The sequence below is a fragment of the Narcine bancroftii genome, chromosome 14, assembly GCF_036971445.1.
Source record: "Narcine bancroftii isolate sNarBan1 chromosome 14, sNarBan1.hap1, whole genome shotgun sequence".
NCBI lineage: Eukaryota > Metazoa > Chordata > Chondrichthyes > Torpediniformes > Narcinidae > Narcine > Narcine bancroftii.
In genome coordinates this window covers 60,834,738-60,856,566 of record NC_091482.1, presented here as the reverse complement: position 1 = coordinate 60,856,566, position 21,829 = coordinate 60,834,738, and the positions used below count along the sequence as shown (strand labels likewise).

Genomic DNA, 21,829 nt, shown 5'->3' with positions numbered 1-21,829 from the left:
GGAAGCGGACTTCCCAGAATTCCACACAGCAGAACAACCCCTCCATGAATGCTCCATGCATACAGACTTTTTCTCCTGCACGGCATTCTGAGAGGGCAGTCCGCCATCGCTTTGTCCCATGGTATTTATATATTGTGTGTGATAGTGCCACCAACTTTCCCATGCTGTTTAAATTGTGCATGATAGCGCTACCAACTTTCTCACACTGTTTAAAAATTGTCCCTCTATTGCTATTTATTGCTAGCACTTTTCCATGTGCAGTGTCCTAGTTAGTTAAGAGTGGTCAAGTGTGAACATCAAAAATGCCATTCCTATCCCCAGGACACTCAATGGCCGATTTACCGGGATCCAAGTGTAAAAGGGGCTTAAATTTAGTATGATGTGCAAATACTGTACTTAAAAATTTATTCTGCAAACTTGTTTCAAAGAGATACCGTCAACTACATATCAAAGAAAGCATTGGGTCCAATACTGACCTTGGTTGAACATATAGTCTCCAATCCTTGATTCTGGAAAATGTTTTCCCTTCTGTCCTTGATCTAATTTCCTGTTGTTGTTGCTAAAACTTCTTATTTCAGGTTCTGCAATTTTGTCAAGATGTCTTCCTGAAATGTGTCTTGTGTAGATTACTTTGCCTTCATTCTCTTAAACCTCTTCTTTAAGCAAAAGTATCCAATCACATTAGTTGAACAAGATTTACATTTGACAAATTAATGCTGGCTGATAGATTAACTTGCTTCTCCAAGTGCCACAGCTGAAGTTAAACTGACTTTTAATTGTTTTGTTTATTCTTGTACTTTTTTGATCAAAGATGTTTACCATGTTTTCAGACCTTTCCTTCCCCTTTTGTGTCCAAGAATTATCAGATTATTTTAAGCCTGCCTGCAGCCCAGCTCTCCTCAACAACTGAGGATGCATTTTGTCTAGATCAGGTGACTGTTTATCTTGTCCATCATCTCAGTACCTGCATCAGCCCTGTTACCTGGGTACTGTCAAAGTTCAAATTTATTGCCAGAATGCATACATGACATCAAGATTCTTTTTTTTTTGCAGGCCAGGGAGAATTTCTAATCAGTAACTGTAAACTGAACTCAAAGAAATAAATGTAAATAGACAGTGCAAATACAGAAGTACAGTAAAAACCTAGTATATGGAATTTAAGTATGCGGCAGCCTCAACTGGCAAAAAAAACATTAAGGAAAATAAGTTTTAAAAATTGATTAAATAATAGGTTTAAAAAAATGCAAGTTTAAAATTGTGAAAGTAAACATTCTCGGAAGAAATACATAAACCTTTGATGAAGGTGGGAGCAAATATTCAGCCATTGGATTGTCTTGGTTGTGTTTTGCTTGTAGCAGCTATTTGAATAAAATTTGAATAAAGTTGGGTTTGAATAAAATGGCGTTACCCAGGATGAAGAGCTGGTTGATCCCACTTGCTGTTGACATGACTCTTAGTGTCTCTTTATGCCTACTTAGTAAGTTGCCCCTGTCATAGGCTTTGTGTGTAAACTTGTGGGGGGGGGGGGTTAATTATCTATAATGTTATTGTTCATCTTTTGGGAGGCTCTGTGGAGGGGGAGGAACCAGCAGATGTAGCGATGGTTAAATGTTTTCAAGGAATATGAATGCTTTCAATGTGACTGTAAAATATTTTTTGGTTTATATATTCATGCAAGTGAAGTTTATTCAGTGTAAGTACAGTTTAGTATTTTTGACCTTTATTCATTAATGCAGGTGTATTAGTTAGACATTGTAAGAGTAAATCTCAAGTAACTGGAAAATACACTTATCCAGCATCTACCAATCCCCATAGGTGCTGGATACGAGGGGTTTTAATGTATAAATGTTCAATAATAAATAAATTATAAGCAAAGTATGATCTTCGAATGAATCTCTGAATGAGCCTGATGTTCAGGAATCTGATAGTTGAGGGGTAGCATCTATTCCTGACCCAGTTCCATGGCACTTGTACCTCATTTCTGATGGCAGCAGCGAGAATAGAGCATAACCTGCTTGTTCTGCATCCTCAATAGTAGGAAATCTTTTGACTGATGTTCTGGGCTGTGGCCACTACCTTTTGCTGGGTTTTCTGCTCAGAAATATTGTGCCCCCATACCAGGCATAATGCAGCCAGTCAGCACACTTTCTACTACATCTGTATAAGATTGCTAAGGCTACTGATGGCATACTGAACCTCCTCAAACTCCTTAGGAAGTAGAGGTGCTGACATACTTTCTTCTCGGTGACATTAATATGATGGATCCAGGATAGGTGCTCTGAGATAGTGACCCCCAGGAAGTTAAAATTGCTCACCCTTTCCACCTTTCATTTCCCCAATGTTTACTGGATCATACACCTCTGGTTTTCCTTTCCTTGAATCTATAATCAGCTCATTGGTCTTGGTAACATTGGGTGAGAGGTGGTTGTACACCATTCAGCCAAATGTTCAATCTCCCTCCTGTATGCTGACTCATTGCTTCCTTTTATACAGGTCACCACAGTGGTATTGTCAGTAACTTGTATATTGTAGTGAGCACAGAGTCATAGATGTAAAACAAATAGAGCAGGGGTCTAAGTACAATTCCTATGACGCTCCATTGCTGATGGAGATTGTGGAGATGTTGTTACCAATCCACATTGAGGTCTGGAGGAGAGGAAATCTAGGATCCAATTGCATAAAATTGAGGCCCAGGTCAGAGTTTGCTGATTAGTTTTGAGGGGATGATGGAGTTGAATGCTAAACTGTAGCTGATAGAGTATCCTGATGTATGCATCTATTTGGTCTGCACTTTATTTTTCAATTGCAATGTCTCCACTCAAAAGCATTGACAATATTTACACATGTGTCTCAACCCTCTAACTTTGTCTAGCAGTTTGGGGACATGACAGACTACAGATGCAGAAAACAAGCTGCAGAGGAACTCTGGTTGATCAGCATCAATGGAAGAAAAAGGTCAATGTTTTGGCTGGAACCCTTCTTCCAGATGGACTTGATTAATGGATACAACCAGAAATCACCATTTTGTTTGATGTCACAAATATTGCTGTTGATTGTGAAGAGAATAGTTATGGGCTACTTGATGATATTGATCAGTTGCTGAGATTGACAGAGCAATGGCAAATAGAAATTCATTCTGTTAATTGCAAGATGATGCACTTTTGGAAGACTGAAGATGGACATGCACAGTGAATAATAGGAATTTAGGAGTGTTGAGGAACAGAGTCCAAGACTACCTGAAGGTGGCAGTATAGGTAGATAAGGTGATGAAGGCAGTGTATGGAATACTTAAACTTCATTAGTGAGGGCATAAAAATGCAAGAGCTAGGAGGTTATGGTAGTACTGTGGCAGCTCACCACTAGGCAGGCGAACCAGCCCCGCTTGTAAGCTACGCGGCGGGGCAGCCGGCCAAAATGGCGCTGTCGGGAGTTTTCCCTTCCTCCCAGCATAGGGCTCAGAAGCCCGCACTAGGGGACCACGTGACGCCTGGGTGTCGTCAGGGCCCTCCAGGAGCACTGTAGCTGCCACTACAATACAGATTTATACATTGTTGATTAGGCTACAGCTGAAGTACTGTTTACAGTTCCATTTGCCACATTGTCTGAAGGCCTGGAGAAAGTGCAGAGATTAACCAGGGTATTGCCTATGATAGAGGATTTCAGTAATGAAGAGAGATGAGGTAGACTGTAGTTTATTTTCTGTTTTCGAGAGGAGGTTGAAGGGAGATCTGAAGGAGGCATTCAAAATTTGTAGGGCATAATTATGAAATATAGCAGGAAACTTTCCACAGAGTTAAAACTATAAAGCAAAGGTTTAGGGAAAGGAGAAAAAGATTTGGAGGAGACCTGAGGAAGATGAAATGGAGCACATTTGCTTGAGGGACTAATAGAGGCAGAGACTCACAACTTTAAGAACACTTAAATCCCAAGTCTTAAACACTATGGGTGAATTGTTGCTAAATAGGCCTTGGGTTGGTGTAGACATGGCGATCCAAAGGGGTTATTTTGTGTTTTGCGACTGTGCATGTGTATCCATTCATATGATCTGTTTGACTACTTAATGGTCTATGTATTCCTTGAATCCTTCTATTCTTCCACACTTCTTTCAGTAGCGTTGCATTCAACAGCGTTGCATTCAGCAGCGTTGCATTCAGTATCAGGCAAGGGAGGAAATGGTGACAGGTGTCAGAAAACTAGGAGAATTTTGTCTTAGAGTGTTGGGGCTGGCAAGATGGATGGGGAGGTCTTTGCTCCTGGTCTGCAATATTTGCTGCTTATTCTCAATCCCACTGAATAATTTGTGTATATCATTGCCATGCACACCTGTTATGGCCTGATCAAAATATTTAATGTGACTGAATCATGTTTTTTGCAATCTTTATACTCTGGTATGAGTAAGATATTGGTACAGTACTCTGAAATGTTTGATCTTCAAGAAATGATTATTACCACATCTTGAAATGATCTTAATATCACTGAGCATATTTTGCAGCTCTATTGGTTTATTATTCACATCTTTACTAATTAAAGCCATTTTTTATTTGTTGGTGCAGAAAGTGAAATTTGATTTCATGGGGATTCAGTGTTTAATATTTTGACTGATGTCAACAGTAAAGACCTGCTTCAAGTCAGGCCATTGGGGTTTAATACAACTGATAAATAAGTGGATAATTAACAGTTGTTTAAAAAAAAAATTGGAAAAGGATGGAAACTTGGGACAAAGAGGGATTATAACATTGAATCATAGAATTTGCAGTTTAGGATGAGATTATTTTGTCCCTCTAGTTTCATCTGCTATGTACAAGATCCTCCACTTGATGTTACAGTAGAATGTAGGGCATTCTACTTCAGTAAAAAAAGGCAGAGATTAAAACGTGTTTGCAGGAGTGACTAAAGGCTTGAAAGAGCAGTATTATTAAAGAATCAAATGAGGAAAGTCCAACATGCGTGAGCTGGTGTCTGAAGCCTAAAGAGAAGCAAAATGAGAGGTTTGAAGGATTAAAAGTTCAAGGTTTGTAGCAATGGGAGTCTGGCTGTCATTAAGCCTTTACCCATTGTGGGCGAGCGGTGACCCTACTTGGACCCAGGTGAAATTCCCGGGAAGGCAGGACCTTCCAGGCCTTTGACACTACGGTCCAAATTCCTTGGAATTTGCCCTCACTGGCAATTAGAGGGGGTGGGGTCCTGCCCCCCCTCCCCCCTAGTGATGATGTAATTATACAGTCACAGGAAGTCCTACTGGAAGTTGGGCGCACATGCACAGACACACACAGACAGTTAATTAAATGCAAGAGTAAAAGAGCAGAATGAACTGATCTGTTAGGCAAACTGAGATTGACAAGCTTAAATGCTGAAATGACGACACATGTACGCATGGGCTTACATCATGTTGGCCACCCTGCTTGGCCATTTGCCGCTTCAGTCCACAGGAAGAAGGTGACCTGGGTAATTTCCTTGGGCCAACATTTTCACACTGCTAGTTCACTGGAGAGTTCCGGGAAATCTCATTTTACATCTATTGAAGATAGATGGTGAATGAAATTTGACTGTAATGGGAGCCAGAGTTTTAGAATGAGCTGAACATAACAAAATGGAGCCAGGTCAGAGGAACAATGGTGACTAATGGTAATAAAGATCTGACTGACTGTGTTGCTCGATCATGGGCAGAGACAGAAATATTAGATACAAGTAGCTTTGTGATGGACAGAGTAATATAATCTTTAGTTATTTAATGGAGCTTCAGCCAAATATTTAACATTTCATTTTACTTTGAATTTCTTACGCTTAGTGTTTTAAATTACAAAATCTTTGTTTGGTATTTCTGTGTCTTTTCTGAGTAGCAGAATAATTCTTGACACATTTTGAAATAATGCTAACCATCGCACTCTAATCTATTCACTATCCTTTGGGCGAATAAATACATTTCTGAACAGGTGAATATTCTTAACCATGTCAGGAGACAATCATGTTACTTTGGAAATGCCTGAAAGTTAATGATCACTTTGATGTTTTTATTTTGTTTCTGTATAATTAACACCTTCCTGTTATGAAAGTATTTAGCTAAAGCTGTCCACTTTTCTAATTATTCCTGCAATTTAATTTTATTATTGGAAGCAGTATTTGTTTTGAAAAAAGGAAACCTCTTGGTCCACACTTTTTAAAGTTTACTTGGAGACTGGGAATGATCTACTGAGAGCCTCTGACAAAAAAACACCACATAAGATTAAAAGTCCTGATGTGTTCAGAAGTGTGATCACATAAGGGAATTATGAACCAGGAATAAAAGGAGCTAAATTTCTCAGTTTGGAGGAAACTTTCTGAAGGACTTTAGGAAGAAAATTCAAGCGTGGACTATTGCCATTACTAAATTGAAGAAAAGGATAGATGCACCAGAGTCACTGAAATAGAAAATGAACTTATTGGCACAGAATGAATGAGGAGCAGAGCATAATCTAATTTGAGTACCTATTAATAAAGCAACTTTGACTAATAATTGTTAAGTATAAACATTCCAAATATCACATGAAAATGGTTTGATTCTGCCACTAGTCACAGACCCATTTTCCTTTTGATGTAAATGTGAGGAACATCTGGAGTGATTGAAATTGAATTACAGTTTGGTAATTATGAACTTTTGATTTAAAAGTAATCTCTGTCACTTTATGGTTTATAAGAGTAACGGATCTACAGACCATATCTGTAGTTTTCTTTAAGAATACTGAATGGAAAGCTTCAGCAGATACAAGAGAGAATTTATGTCATGAAACACCTCATGACAAATAGTAAAGAGGGGAACTTGCCTTACTTATTTTCTTCCTTGTGGTAATTGTGAACCCAGATTTAAGGGAAGAAACTAAATGTTCTTTTAAAAGCAGAAACAAATATCTAAGATTTGACCATGTGCAGATGTTAAATTAGTCTGAGTAGGGTCTCAGTTATCAAGACAGATTGTGATAAATCATATAAATCACAATATAAATACACAAATTCTTGTGTACCCTCATGACTGCAGAATACAAGTTGCATCAACAATTGTACAAATTGGGGGCAGTCGCGTGATGGAGTAGTGGCCTGTAAGGTAAACCAGCCCTCTCCAGAAAGAAAGTCAAGAAAAGACAAAGTTCAACAAATATAAAATATAAGAAATAAAAGATAAAGTGCCAGAGAAGAGAAAGAAGATGGCACCCAAGAAGGAAAAAGTAAAAACAATGGAAGAAAAGTCTCTGGAAAAGAAAGGAAAAGGCCTTACCTGCATGAAGGAACAGGGAGCCATGGTGGTGAAGAACACCCGTTCTCCGAGGTTGGTGTCGGCCCTGTGGAGTCGCGCCTTCCCTGGACCGGTGGACTGCAAAAATGGCTCTCTGAGCCAAACAAAAGTGCGCAACTGCGCATGTGCGAGGAGTTGCGCATGAGCTGTGAACAATCTAAGGTAAAAGAAAACACCGATGGAAGGGGGACTCAGCCGAGGAGTGGGCAACCACGGCGCGGCCAACTGAGGGACGCCTGACACCAGGGCTCTCAGCTGGAAGATGAGGAAGGTGGCAGGAGAGGGAGGAAAGTACCAGGCAAGAAAGAAAGTCGAAAGGGTAACGGAAAGAGGAGCAGCAGCAGGAGGCTCGACAGATGAGCAACTCAGAAGGAGAGGATGCCCAGCAAGAAGAGGCCTGATAGTGATAAAAGCAACTCATCAGGAAAATCAGAAGAGACATAGATACAAAGAAGAGAAGAAGAAGACACAAACACAAGTACAGACACAGAAGAAGAGGAAGAAGACCAAGATCTTCACAGAGAAATAGAAGGTAAAACAGATGGACAGAATATAGATAAAGCTTTTTTTGAAGAAAAAATGAGATCATTAAAAGAATGGTTATCATTAGAATTTAGTGCAATTAAAAGAAAAATGAAAAGAACAGAAGATAAAATGCAAAGATTGGAACTAGTCATGGCAGAAATAGGGAAAAGAGTAGAAAATTTGGAAGAACGAGAAATGGAAGTAAATGACTTGAGGAAAATTGGAAGAAAGTGATTAAAAAAAAATTAGAGACACAAGAGTTGTTATCTCAGAAAATTCATATGTTGGAAAATTATAGTAGGCGAAACAACTTAAAAATAGTGGACCTGAAGGAAGATGAAGAAGACACAGATATGAAGGAATTTATAAAAGAATGGATCCCGAAGGTCCTGGGAATGACAGAAATACAGGAAGAAATGGAAATAGAAAGGGCACACAGAGCACTAGCTCTGAAACCACAGATACATCAAAAACCAAGTACATCTTGGTAAAATTTTTGAGATATACGACAAGAGAAAATGTACTGGAGCAGGCAAGGAATAAAATTAGAGAAGATAATAAACCATTGGAATACAAGGGTCAAAAAAATTTTTTTTTAACCCAGACATAAGTTTTGAACTCTTAAAGAAGAAGGAGTTTAATACAACAAAATCGATCCTATGGAAAAAAGGTTATAAATTCATGTTAAGACATCCAGCTGTGCTTAAAATATTTATCTCGGGGTCCCGGGAGTGGGGGAAACAGACTGTTATCGGATCCAGAGGAAGCACAAGAAATTGCAGGACAGGAGAGATGAAGATATGTAATAAGAATGAAGAACAGCGATAAAGAATATATAAAGATGTAAAAACAATGTATATGTAAAGAACTAATGAGGGAAAAGAAAAGAGAAGGGAAGGGAAGGAAGGGGAAAAAAGGGAGAGCTTTGTTATATGTGGTTTTTTTTAAAAATGTTTTCTGGGGGGTTTGTGGGGGAGAGAATAACCGTCTCTGTGAAATCAGTTGACGCTTGCGAACAGGATCGCAATCCAAATGGAAAGGGGAGTTGTGGTTGCCTGTCAAGGGATAAGGAGCAACTCAGAGAGGGGGGGGGGATGCATTTGGGGGTTAAGATAATATTGGATGTGGGAGTTGTTGGAGTATTTTATATTTTAAATGTGTTGTCATACATTGAATTTAAAAAGGGAAAACAGAGATGAAAATGGGGAAAAGGGGAATGGTGGTGGTGAGGAAGCGGAAATGAAGTGTAAACAAGATATGAGATGGCCACGTTGAACTATATGACTATAAACATTAATGGAATACATAACCAAATTAAAAGGAAGAGGCTATTAAAATTTACTGAAAAAAGAAAAAAATAGATATACCATTTGTGCAGGAAACGCATCTAACTGAAGTGGAATATAACAAATTAAAGAGAGACTGGGTAGGACATGTAGCGGCAGCATCATATAATTCAAAAGCTAGAAGTGTAGCTGTATTAATTAATAAAAATGTACCAAACAACATACAGGAGGAAATAATAGATCCAGCAGGGAGGTATGTAATGATAAAGTGTCAGATATATTCAGAATTTTGGAATTTGCTCAATATATATGTACCTAATGAGGAGGATCAAAAGTTTATGCAGGATTTTTTTTGAAGATTGTAGATGCACAAGGAAATATACCGATAGGAGGGGATTTTAACCTTAATTTGGATCCATTGTTGGATAAAACTGGACAAAAGACAAGCAAAAAGAATAAAGTAGCCAAATTTATGGTTAAATCAATGCAGGAAATGAAACTTACGAATATATGGAGGAGGCAGCACCCAAGAGAGAAGGAATATTCATATTATTCGAGTAGGCATAAAACATACTCAAGGATTAATATGTTTTTGTGGTCGGTCCATATTCAAGGGAGAGTTAGGAAAAATAAAGCTAGATTATTATCTGATCATTCACCCCCGTTACTAGAAATAGAACTGGAGGACATCCCACCAAGAACATATAGATGGAGGTTAAACTCCATGCTACTTAAAAGGCAGGAATTTAGAGAGTTTATTGAATGCAAAATTAAAACATATTTTGAAATAAACACAGAATCAGTGAAAGACAAATTCATATTATGGGGCGCAATGAAAGCCTTCTTTAGAGGGCAGATAATAAGTTATGTAACTAAGATGAAAAAGGACTACAATTGGGAAATAGAGCAGTTGGAAAGGGAGATGGTAAGTACAGAAAAGGAACTAGAAAAAAGGGATGATATCACGAAAAGGAGAGAATTGGCTGACAAAAAATAAAATACAAAACATTACAAACGTACAAGGTAGAGAAGAACATAATGAAAATAAAGCAAAAGTATTACGAACTGGGAGAAGAAAACAGATAAAATATTAGCCTGGCAACTTAAAACAGAACAAGCCAGAAGAACGATACTAGCATCAAGGAAAAAGGACAAACAAATTACATATAATCCAACAGAGATTAATGAAAATTTTAAGGAATTTTATGAACAATTGTATCAAACTGAGAATGAGGGAAAAGATGATAAAATAGAAGAATTTTTAGCTAAAATTTAACTGCCGAAATTGAAAGAAGAACAAAACAAACTAATAAAACCATTTGAAATAGAGGAAGTACAGGATATATTAAAAAAGATGGCAAACAATAAAACATCAGGAGAGGATGGATTCCCAATTGAATTCTATAAAACATTTAAAGAGTTATTAATTCCTCCTCTCTGGAAGTAATGAACCAGATAGAAGAAACATAAACCTTGCCAGATTCATGTAAGACAGCAATAATTACAGTTAATACCAAACACTGGGAGGGATCCATTAACACCAGCATCATATAGACGAATATCTCTACTTAACTCAGACTATAAGATGATAGCGAAATTATTAGCATACAGATTGCTGATTGTGTACCAAAAATAGTAAAACAAGATCAAACAGTTTTATTAAGAAAAGGCGAACAGTGGATAATGTCTGTAATTAATTCATTAATTAATCTACCATGCAATTCAAGGAAATAAGAAGCCAACAGTGGTTTTTGCTTTAGATGCAGAAAAAGCCTTTGACAGAGTAGAATGGAACTATTTAAAGTATTACAGAGGTTCAATTTACCAGAAAAATATATTAATTGAATTAAAGCATTATATAATGGACCATTGGCGAAGGTAACAGTAAATGGATATGTATTGAGCCAATTTAAATTAAGTAGGTCAACTAGACAGGGATGTCCATTACCCCCCTCATTGTTCGCCTTAGCAATAGAACCATTGGCAGAACTGATAAGAACAGAAAATAAAATAAAAGGGATAAAAATAAAGGAGAAGGAATATAAAATCAGTTTATTTGCATATGACATCATAGTATACTTAACAGAACCAGAAGTATCAGTAAAAGAATTAAATAAGAAATTGAAGGATTATGGAGAAATATCGAGATACAAGATCAACGCAAATAAAAGTGATGCCAATGAGTAATGCGGATTATGCAGAATTTAAAAAAGAATCACCGTTTAAATGGCAAGCACAAGCAATCCGATACCTAGGGATCAGGTTAGATAATAACCTAAGCCACCTGTACAAACTAAATTATCAGCCATTAATAAAGAAATTGCAGGAAGACTTAGAACATTGGAAAGAATTACCGCTAACATTGATTGGGAGGGTTAATTGCATTAAAATGAATGTCTTCCCAAGGATACAATACTTATTTCAATCATTGCCAATTCCCTTAACAGAGAAGTTCTTTAATGAACTAAAGAGAATAATAAAGAAATTCTTGTGGAAAGGGGGAAACTGAGGGTAGTGTTATATAAATTAACAGAGGTATAACCAAGGTGGTTTGCAGTTACCAAACTTTAAAAATTATTATAGGACCGCACAATTAAGGTATTTATCAGATCTTTACCAGACAAGTGAAAAACCAGACTGGACTAAGATAGATAAAATAGAGGAGAAGGTACCGGAACATATATAAAAGCTCACCAGTATTGCATCATTTACTTAATATATGGAAGAAAATCCACATAGAAAGGAAAAAAATGAATTACCAAATACCAAAACTGTTATTGACACAAAACCCACTAATCCCTTTTACAATAGATAATCTTTCCTTTAGAGAATGGGAGAGAAAAAGATTCAAAAGATTAGAAATTTATTTTTTTTTGGGAAATAATTTATTAACATTTGAACAGTTGAAGTACAAATATGGAATAACACATGGTACAATGTTTGCATATCATCAACTGAAAGCTTATTTAAAGGATAAATTGGGAAACAGATTGAGATTACCAGAAGGAAGCAGCTTTGAACATGTGATTACAGACACAATGATAATTAAAAGATTTGTAACGAACATGAACATTAAGCTACAAGATAAGGAAAATGATGAAATAAGCTATAAACCTAAACAAAAGTGAGAAAAGGATTTAAACATAAAGATAGAAAATGAAGCATGGGAAAAGTTCTTCTGGAACTATGAAGAATATAATGAACACAAGTTTACGCATGATACAGTATAATTGGTTACACAGGTTATATCACGCCTCAAAAATTAAAAGAATGGGATCCAACATTATCAGATAGATGTTTTCACTGTAAGAAGGGAATGGGAACAACAGTACATGCAATTTGGGCATGTAGAAAGTGAAAATGTTTTGGGAAGATCTAAATCACATATTAAATAAAATCACAAAAAATAACATACCAAAAAATCCAGAGATCTTTCTTCTAAGTAACATAAGAAGTAAGGAATTAGGGATCAAATTGGATAAAGCGGAAAAAAGATTTATTATGATAGCCTTAGCAGTAGCAAAAAAATGTATAATGTCAACTTGGAAAATGGAAGAGAGCCTAAGAATACAAGAATGGTACATGGAAATGAATAAATGTATTCCATTGGAAAAAATAACATGAAATTTAAAAAATAAAGTCACATTATTTGAACAAGTTTGGGATCCATAGATGGAACATAACAGAGAGGGCTTTCCTCAGACCTCCACCCTCCTAAATTGATAAGAAGACAAAACGACTTGATCCAGTGTGTAAAAGTAGATGAGACATTTTTCTTGTTTATTTTTCATGTGTGAAGACATGGTTTTATTGAATTGTATATGTTGAATATTTCTTGGTTTTGGAGGGGGGTGGAAGGGCGTAGGAAGGTAGGGGTAAAAAAAAAGGGAGAAAATGCCACTGTGTATATTTAATGAGAAATATTTTGGTTGATATGGTTCACAGTGTGAAAAATAAAAAAATATTTTTAAACAATTGTACAAATTAAAATGTAATTACCAAAATGTGCCATGAGATGATAGATATAAAGGTAGAACAATCCTAACGCTAGGGAAGGCTCCTTGCAAAGTGTGAAAGGTTCAGTGTCAAAAAGCAAACCCCCATTCCTATCCTGGGACACTGAATAGCCAATTTAATGGGATGCAAGTGGAAAAGGGGCTTAAGAGAAAGAAAAATGGGATGGTTAATCAAATGGAGGTTTGAGGGGAGAAAACTACTAAAATTTGAATAAAGTTTGCTTTCCTCTTCAATTTTCCTGCAAATGATGCAGAAGCAAAGAAATTTTTATACTCTTTTGTGTCAGGATAAAAAGATGTTGCCATCCTACTTGATTTAGTAAGTTTGGCTAGTTGGGTAGTAGAGAAAGCATTAGTTATCTTTCTTTACAATTGCTTTCAAGTCGTTTTTTTCCACAATGGATGCAGGACTTGGTGAATGTTGCAACTTGCTGGAATAAAGACTTGTGACTCACTGTCCAATTAAAAACCCAAATACATTCAAGCATTAAATACAACTGAGAAACTCTTCCTGTCGTCTGGTTTATTGTCTTGCCAAGGTCTGCTTTGTAATTACTCTCCATAGTCTGGTATTAAATTGGACTGCAAAGCTTGTACATCATTGATTGAATTACTGAGTTGTGCGGTCACATGGCAACAAAACTCTGTCACTATATTGCAATTTATTGCACAATTGTTTGTGCTTCTAATTCTAATAGGTTACTTTGTCATGTACTCTGTTAATCCAGTTAGAATTGGCATAATTTCATTTTACTGGTTCTGGTTTGTAGCTCAATTGTGCTCCAAATTAATATAAAAGTGTGTAATCTTTTTTAAAAGTTGTGCAAAGTTAGTATTTTCTTTTCCAAGATTTTGCTAAAATAGTTTGCCTTTGTCAATTTGTTGGCGTGATAATGATAGGTTCCCCCACATTTCAAATTACTGTTTTTGAAGTCTTTTTGTAGGGAAGAGTTAACAATTGTAATTATGTTTTGTAATAGCAGAGCAGTTTGGCATGATTGTGGCATTCAGGATAATTATAATTTTCTCAGCCTGGTGACTTTTTTTGGAGGTAGCTTTGTGTATTTGATTTTATTTCGAGAGATGGGCTACTACGGATTTGTATATCCATAAGCACTGATGTATCCTTTTACAAGATAGCAAGTGAGTGATATCTGAAGAGCAGAGTATTATCATTCCTGCTTCTCTGTTGATTAGTCTGATTTGATTGCTTTTGTGACTATACTTAATAAAAAAAATGTAGATTTAGAATTTTTTAAAAATTCCGCTTTAATGTGAACTGGTGTTTTTTTTCTGGAGGACCAAGTCAATGAAGACCTTAAACTGGAGTAATTTAAGCTTGGAGTTTATTGCAATAATCAGATAACCATGATTGTAAGTAAATACAATCTGATGAATATTCTTCATTTTGTAAATGGTTTGAACACATTTATATTAGTTATGTATTGACTTCAATTCTTAATAATCTAGTTTTTTGCATTTTGCTTGATTCAGTCATTGATTAAAGTGCTGTGATTTACATTGCTCCGCAGAGAAAAATTATATCTGCATGAGGGAGTGTTTAACTAATTAAAGCTTAAAGCTTTTTAAAAAAGGTTTAAATTTTAAAGTTCAAACTGGTTCTTAGTAACAAAATGTTGTAGATAATGTTTATATAGTTATTTTTAAGGTTATAATAGACTAATTTGATTGTTCTCAACTGTTGTGCTTTATTTATTCCATTTATGCTTATTTATTTTTTCCCCATCTGCAGTTCCAGTTCCCCTTGCAGACTGAGCTTGAAGAGGTATGGTCATACTGATGTCTCTACAAAACTGATGCATTTATATTTTTGAAGGGGGTCCCTTTTTAGAGTCCGTTATAGGGCAGTGTGTTCAGGTTACCAGCAAAGCAATTGTAGAGCAGCTCTGGTCACATGCAGCTTTTCTGGCTGTCTCAATTTGCTGGGAATTTCATTGTCCTGATGCATTTGTAGTTACTGTTCAAATATCTATTCTATCCTCTTGTTTTCTGCCAAGACACTGAAGAGCTGAGATATTTAGCATTGAATACCCATATTTAATTGCATTACTATTGTTGAACCCCCTACCTCCACAAACTACCAGATGTCCTGTAATCAGAAATTTACTAGGACTTTCCAGCACAGCAGTTTTAAGAGGTCATGGATAAGATATTTCAGCAAGAACAAGATTGATTGATGAAATTACTTCTTAAAGTATTTACACCATCTACAACAATATACTCTTCCTAGGGATTATCACAGTGGCATCATTAGTCGAGCTGCTGTCTCACAGGTTGAGCAACCTGGGTTCAAACCTGACTTCTACTGTCTGTAGCCCCTTTTACATTTGCATCCCACTAAATTGGCTGTTCAGTGTCCCAGGATAGGAATGGGGGTTTGGCTTTTCACACTTGACCACTTCTAACTGGGACACTGAATGCTTTCACACTTGAAAGGAGCGTCTCTGGAGTTAGGACTGTTCTACCTTCTACCAGTGATGTCATGACGCATTAAGCAATGGTGAACCTGCCTTAAATCCTGATCAATGTATTATGATCTTGTATTTTAACAAAATTAATCATGCTTAATTATAACATAATTAAGCTTTATGTACAGCACAGTGTGAGCCCTTCAGCTCCTTGTGTTGTGCTGACCTATATAAACCTTTATAAGGAACAGTGGGAAAGAGCTACCAATAAATAGGAATAGCGGACAATTTTTAAACAGGGTGGGAAAGTTGGTAGCTTTTTCCCACAGTCTTTATAAATTGTGTGCTATTGCACCAACTTTCCCGTGCTGTTTAAAAATTGTCCGCTTTTGCTATTTATTTCCTCTCTCTCTTCCTCCCCCTGCGACTTCCCACGGCAAAATTTATACCTTCATTTTAATCTTTTCTTCCTTCAAGTTCCTGCACTCATGGAAAAACTAGGGTTATTTCAGTCCCACAATGCAATTGCCCATTCTACCCTTGCCTGATTGCAACGCCGGAGTTTGCAGACTAGGTGTTAAGGGCGTCACTCCCTAGCATGAGATGATGTCATCTGATGCCAGTGTTGAACTGATTTTGCTTTCATACTAGACGCTTTAAAGGCCAATTGGCTGTTAATTTCTGGGATCACTTGCAAGTGTGAAAGGGGCTTGTGTAGGCTTCACATTCTTTGTGTTCATGTGGGTTTCCCCTCTCAGTTCAAAGACTAGTAGATTAATTGGCCACAAAAATTGCCTCTCATGTGAGAGATTTATTGTCATATACATAAGTGCAATGTGCATATACGCTGAAATTCTTACGAACTACAGGCACACAAAAGGCACCAACTACAATAGTATAACTTAAACTATCACAGTGTGCCCTTGGACAAAAGAAGAAATGATTATAAAAGGATAGCTACAGTTCAGTTATAGTTAGTACAAAAAAAAGCTTTGAATCGTGTGGACAGATATTGGTGGTCTGGAATAGTTCATTGTTAGTTGTTTAATTGTATGGGGACATTCAAAAGCTTTATGGTTTGGGGGGGGAGGAAGGAGCTGTTATTGAACTTGGAGGTGACAGACTTCAGACTTCTCTACCTTTGGCCTGAGATCACAATGAGAAAAAATCATGGCCAGGGTGTTAGGCATTCTTTATATTGTGGATGTTGTCTTGAGGTAGTGTTTGGAGGTGTCTTTAGTGTGTGTCTGTATGGATACTGTGGGAGTTGAAAGTAATCAGATCAGATACTATTTATTGTTATGTAATACAAAGATTTGCCATTAGCATTGCATGGTGTCCCTTACAATCGAGAAAAACACAAAAGAGAGCCCCCCCCCCCCCACCGGAATCACAGAATATCCGTTAATTCACCTCTAACATTCCCGCAGACTGTGCAGCCTGAGCAAGACCCCTGCTCAGTTCAAACCATTGGCCACCCAAGCCCAGATCCAAACTTCTGATGTGATGAGGGAGGCTTCAGCACCCAGGGCTCCTTGTGAGCCCTCAGCATCCTCTCAAATCCTAGTTCAGATACCTGATTCTTATGACCCAGTCTCTAGCAGCCAGCAATTTGATGAGGATCCTTTGTCCTCAAGTCGCCTGCCGCCTGTAGCTTTATGCTTTCCTCACCTGCAAGTTGCCATTGGCTTCAGCCACAGAGCGTCTTGCTAGTTTGCCACTGTGTTTACTTTTTTTTGGGTATGAATAAAATATGAATAGAATAAAACAAGATTAGGGTAAAATGATACTTGATGTTCAGCATGGACTCTAGGCTGAAGGGTCTTGTGTTTTTGGATTTTTAATTTGATTGTATGGATATTGAGAACATCCCAGAACAGCTTGTTTGACCACTAGGAACTTTAAAAATGACATCCCTGTTTGCCACAAAAATAAAACTGGGTAGGTAGCTCAACTGTGGTTATCGAGTGAAATCAGGGATAATGTCAAAACCGAAGGGGCATTTAAATTGCAACTGTGTTCTGGGAGAAATTTATGTTGAAATTTAGAATTCAACATAGAAACAGAAAAGGTCATTATGAATCTGGAGAGTTCATAATGGAGCAAGGAAATGGCAGACCAATTGAATAAATTCTTTGGTTCTGTCTTCACAACATTCTGGGAAATCGAGGGAGAAAGTAGAAAGCACTGGATTTGAACCCAGATCATTGTTACTGTAATAGCGTTGTGCTAACCATACCATTCTTAAATGCTGTCAATGCCTCCCCTCCACTTACATTTTCAGCCCCTTCATTCCAGGTACCCACCACTCTGAGTGGCAAAGGTCTTCCTCAAACCCCCACCCCCTCTAAATTTCTTAGCACTCTCTAGTCCTCTAGCATTATCAATCTCTGAAGGAAAGTTTCTTGCAGTCTATCCTAGCTATACCCCTCATCATTTTATCTACCTCCATCATATTCTCTTCTTTTGCTCGATGGAACTCAGACTAGTCTCTCCTCATAACAAATTTTCTATCCCAGGCAACATCCTTGTGAATTATCTTTTGTGTCCTCTCCAGCACAATCACATCCTTCCTATAGTGTTGTGACCAAAACTACAAACAGTACTTCAATTGATGTCTGACTAATGTTTAAATGGTGATTTGAGAATGTAGATGCTGGAATATTGAGTTTTAAAAAAACATTCTGCTGGAGGAACTCATTGAGTCTAGCTGAATTAGTTTGGTGGGGGAGGGGTGGAAAGGAGGAATTAAGAATTGTCGACATATCAGGTTAAGCAAATTTCAGTTCTCTGATACAGGCAGTGTCTTGTGGATATGTATGCTTCTTTGGTTTACTATTTGCATTAATTCAATGTTTTACTATTTTAAATCGGTGAAGAAATGTATAAACTGCACCCAACATTGGCTGCACAGTGAGCATAGCGGTTAGCACAATGCTATTACAACGCCAGCAACCTGAGTTTGAATCCGGCTCTGTCTATAAGTAGTTTGTATGTTCTCTCTGTGTCTGGGTTTCCTCTGGGCATTCGGGTTACTCCCACCCTTCAAAACGTGGGGATTGTTGGTTAATTGGTGTATTTGGGTGGAATGGGCTCGTGGGCAGGAAGGACCTGTTACCAAGCTGTATGTCTAAATTTAAATTTATAAAACATTCGAACTCCTAAGTGATTTTCACAGTTCTAATGGGTGTGTGAAAATTTAAGTGCAGGTGCTCCCCTACTTACAATGTTCCGACTTAGGATATTTCAAAGTTATGATGGTCAGATAGGGGGAGAAATCTCAGAAATAATCCAAGTGGATTTGCTTGGACTTTCTGACACCTCTTTCCTCTTTCAGAATCTCTCTGTCTCCAATCATATTTGTCATTTTGGTAGATGGTTCTGAAAGAATGTCCCTAGATCGCTTCTGAATATGGTACCGGGAACATTTAGAGCAGGGGTGGCCAAACCACAGCTCGCATTGGTCGGGCTCCCGGCAGGATGGGGATGTTGGTATTGTCTCGACTTATGATGCAAGTCGGGGTCTATCTGTAGTGTGACTGTCATTATTTGCTTTCATGTAATACGTTCAAGTAAGGTAATCGCAAACACTGTTAATTTGTCCAATAAACGTTGATAATTCCTCTAAGGCAAATTCTTTGTAGCCTCCCTGATCAATCACTTCTTTTAGTTTAGTCGGAAAGCTTGCAACAACGTTGTTGGGAGAGAGTGGGGCAGTGGGATCAGTGTGGGTGGGGACTGATGCATTGCTGACGGGAAAGAATAGGGGATCAGTGTGGGAACTGATACAGTGCTGTAAGGTGAGAGCTGGGCAGTGGGTTCCGTGTTGGCAATGATAAAGGGCTGTGGGGAGAGAGCAAGGCAGTGGGATCAGTGTGGCGACTGATATAGCACTGATACAGCCAGAAGCATATATAAGGTATGTGTGTGGCTTCAGACTTCGCAGGTGAGTTGGCTTCTACCTTCATGCTTTGCTTTCAAGCTGGACAATAGTGTTAAATTTGTAAATCTTGTGGATAAATCCTCAAAAATCCAAGATTTTACAGGAATGATAACGTGGAAAAATTTGGGTACAATTGCTTTCTTTTGATGAGAACTTGCTTTTAAAATAGGAACTGTACTTTATTTTCTTTTGGAGACAGGAGGTAAAGAGACAGATTACTAGCATAATTTGTGGTCTGGGAAGAGCCCTATATTGTCTGCTCTGCACATGGAATGAACCTTAATATAGGATGAAGATGTGGGAAATGAAATGGAACTGGTTTAAATGCAGTTAAGCTTGTTAATTGCACTTAAAATGAAAACTTTTTTAATGAAGGGGTTTCCAAAGTCCTGATGCCACTCGTCATTCAGGTATCTCCAGATATTGGGAATTTTATCTTGTGAAAATGTATGATTAGCTATGAAGAGATTTTTGCCTCTGTCTAATATAGCTATGTTATTGTAGTTTACATAAATAACATGTATAAGAGGGGGAGTCTTTCATGTACGATGAAATAACAAATTAAAAGACTACAGTATTTGATGGCAGATAAGACTCTCTTTCTTTGGCTTGGCTTCGCGGACGAAGATTTATGGAGGGGTAATGTCCATGTCAGCTGCAGGCTCATTTGTGGCTGACAAGTCCGATACGGGACAGGCAGACACGGTTGCAGCGGTTGCAAGGGAAAATTGGTTGGTTGGGATTGGGTGTTGGGTTTTTCCTCCTTTGTCTTTTGTCAGTGAGGTGGGCTCTGCGGTCTTCTTCAAAGGAGGTTGCTGCCCGCCGAACTGTGAGGCGCCAAGATGCACGGTTTGAGGCGATATCAGCCCACTGGTGGTGGTCAATGTGGCAGGCACCAAGAGATTTCTTTAGGCAGTCCTTGTACTTCTTCTTTGATGCACCTCTGTCACGGTGGCCAGTGGAGAGCTCGCCATATAACACGATCTTGGGAAGGCGATGGTCCTCCATTCTGGAGACGTGACCTACCCAGCACAGGCATATTAAACCCCCCAAATTTCAGAAGGGAATTTTTTTTGAATAATTAATTTTCAAAGACTATTATAAATTCAAACAATACAATCTCCTTCAACACCAATATGACATACAGAGTCTGTTTTTATTTCTCTTCCCCCCCCCCCCCCCAATCCCTCACCACTTCCCTTTCCCGATACAACTGAGAATAAAGTCACATAACTTGTACAGATATGAAAAACACAAATACTGGTGGGGTCAACGACCCCTACAGAAACCTAGGAAAAAGCCTTGGAAAAATACAACCAAGGTGACAAAGTAACCAAAAGTAAGGAATAAAAAAAAACATTTAAAAGAGCACATCATCTGCGCCACGTCCCACTTCATTGATCCCAATCGTTTCCCTGCTGAGATGGATTGTTTCAGTACCTTTGTTTCAAAGTGGGGATACTCATATCTGCATACCACTATATTTCAAATAAGGTTGCCATACTCTAACGAATGTGTCATGTTTTCTCCTTAAATTGTACGTGTTTTTTTTTCCCCAGGGGAATGCAACTCTGCATTTCCAAATTCCATTGTGTAATATTCAGTTGGAAGTCAGAACCGTCCTGGGTACTGCCAAGGTGACCTTCACAAACTGAATTTGGTACTTGGACAGTTTAAAACACATGCCAACAATGTTCCCCAGAAGGTACAATTCTGGATCTTGTGTAAAATCTACCTTTTTAATTTTTTTCAGAATGTCCCCTAGATCCTCCCAGAAGAGTCTCACCTCTGTATACAGCCATGTTGAATGGATAAAGGTTCCAATCTCCACACCTAAAGCACATTTCTGAGATTTATGATTGGATTTGTAATTTTTGTGGTGTGCGGTACAGTTGATTCAGGAAGTTGTTTTGCACCAACCTTTACCTGGCATTAATAATAGCCGTCATACTGTCCAGACACCGATCTGATCAGCACCGCTCGTGGATTGTTGTGCCCAAGTCCATTTCCCACCTTTGTAAGCCTGGCTTTGGGCCCTCACTTTGGAATATGAGATACATAATAGAGATAAACTTGCACACATTTCCCCTACACATGGGCGCGGTCCTAGATGTTCCCAATTTTTAAAAAGATCTTAGTTTGCAGATAGCAAAAGGATGTTCTATTTAACAAATCATACTTGTTCCTCAACTGCTCGAATGACATGAGCTGACCTCGTTTGTAACAATCCTTGATACACCTGATTCATAATTAGTATCCATATAATAAGTAGTGAAGTCATGTTTGATGCTTGTAGGTTGCAAGAGAGGATGTTTAGGATTATCAGGTTTCTGAATGTGAAATTATCTACAAGGTACGGTTAA

General features: G+C 37.9%; 2 protein-coding genes across 12 annotated transcripts in view; one reads left to right on the top strand and one right to left on the bottom strand.

The window, feature by feature from the left end:
- LOC138749666 (AP-3 complex subunit sigma-2) overlaps positions 1-21,829 on the bottom strand; it is a 356,312-nt gene that overhangs the window by 193,762 nt on the left and 140,721 nt on the right. The window lies entirely within an intron of this gene.
- The window catches only part of trpm7 (transient receptor potential cation channel, subfamily M, member 7), a 107,160-nt gene that overhangs the window by 6,040 nt on the left and 79,291 nt on the right, over positions 1-21,829 (top strand). For 9 of the 11 annotated variants that reach the window (XR_011348808.1, XR_011348807.1, XM_069911342.1 and 6 more), the window contains exon 2: positions 14,848-14,880. The exons of 1 other annotated variant lie outside the window; for it this stretch is intronic. Coding sequence is in view for 8 of the 10 variants with exons in the window: in XM_069911342.1 (XP_069767443.1) it covers positions 14,848-14,880 (33 nt within the window). In the remaining 2 variants the exon portion in view is untranslated. Of the gene's footprint in view, positions 1-14,403; positions 14,469-14,847; positions 14,881-21,829 lie in introns of those variants that run through there. One more of the 11 variants, XM_069911339.1, reaches the window with a different exon arrangement.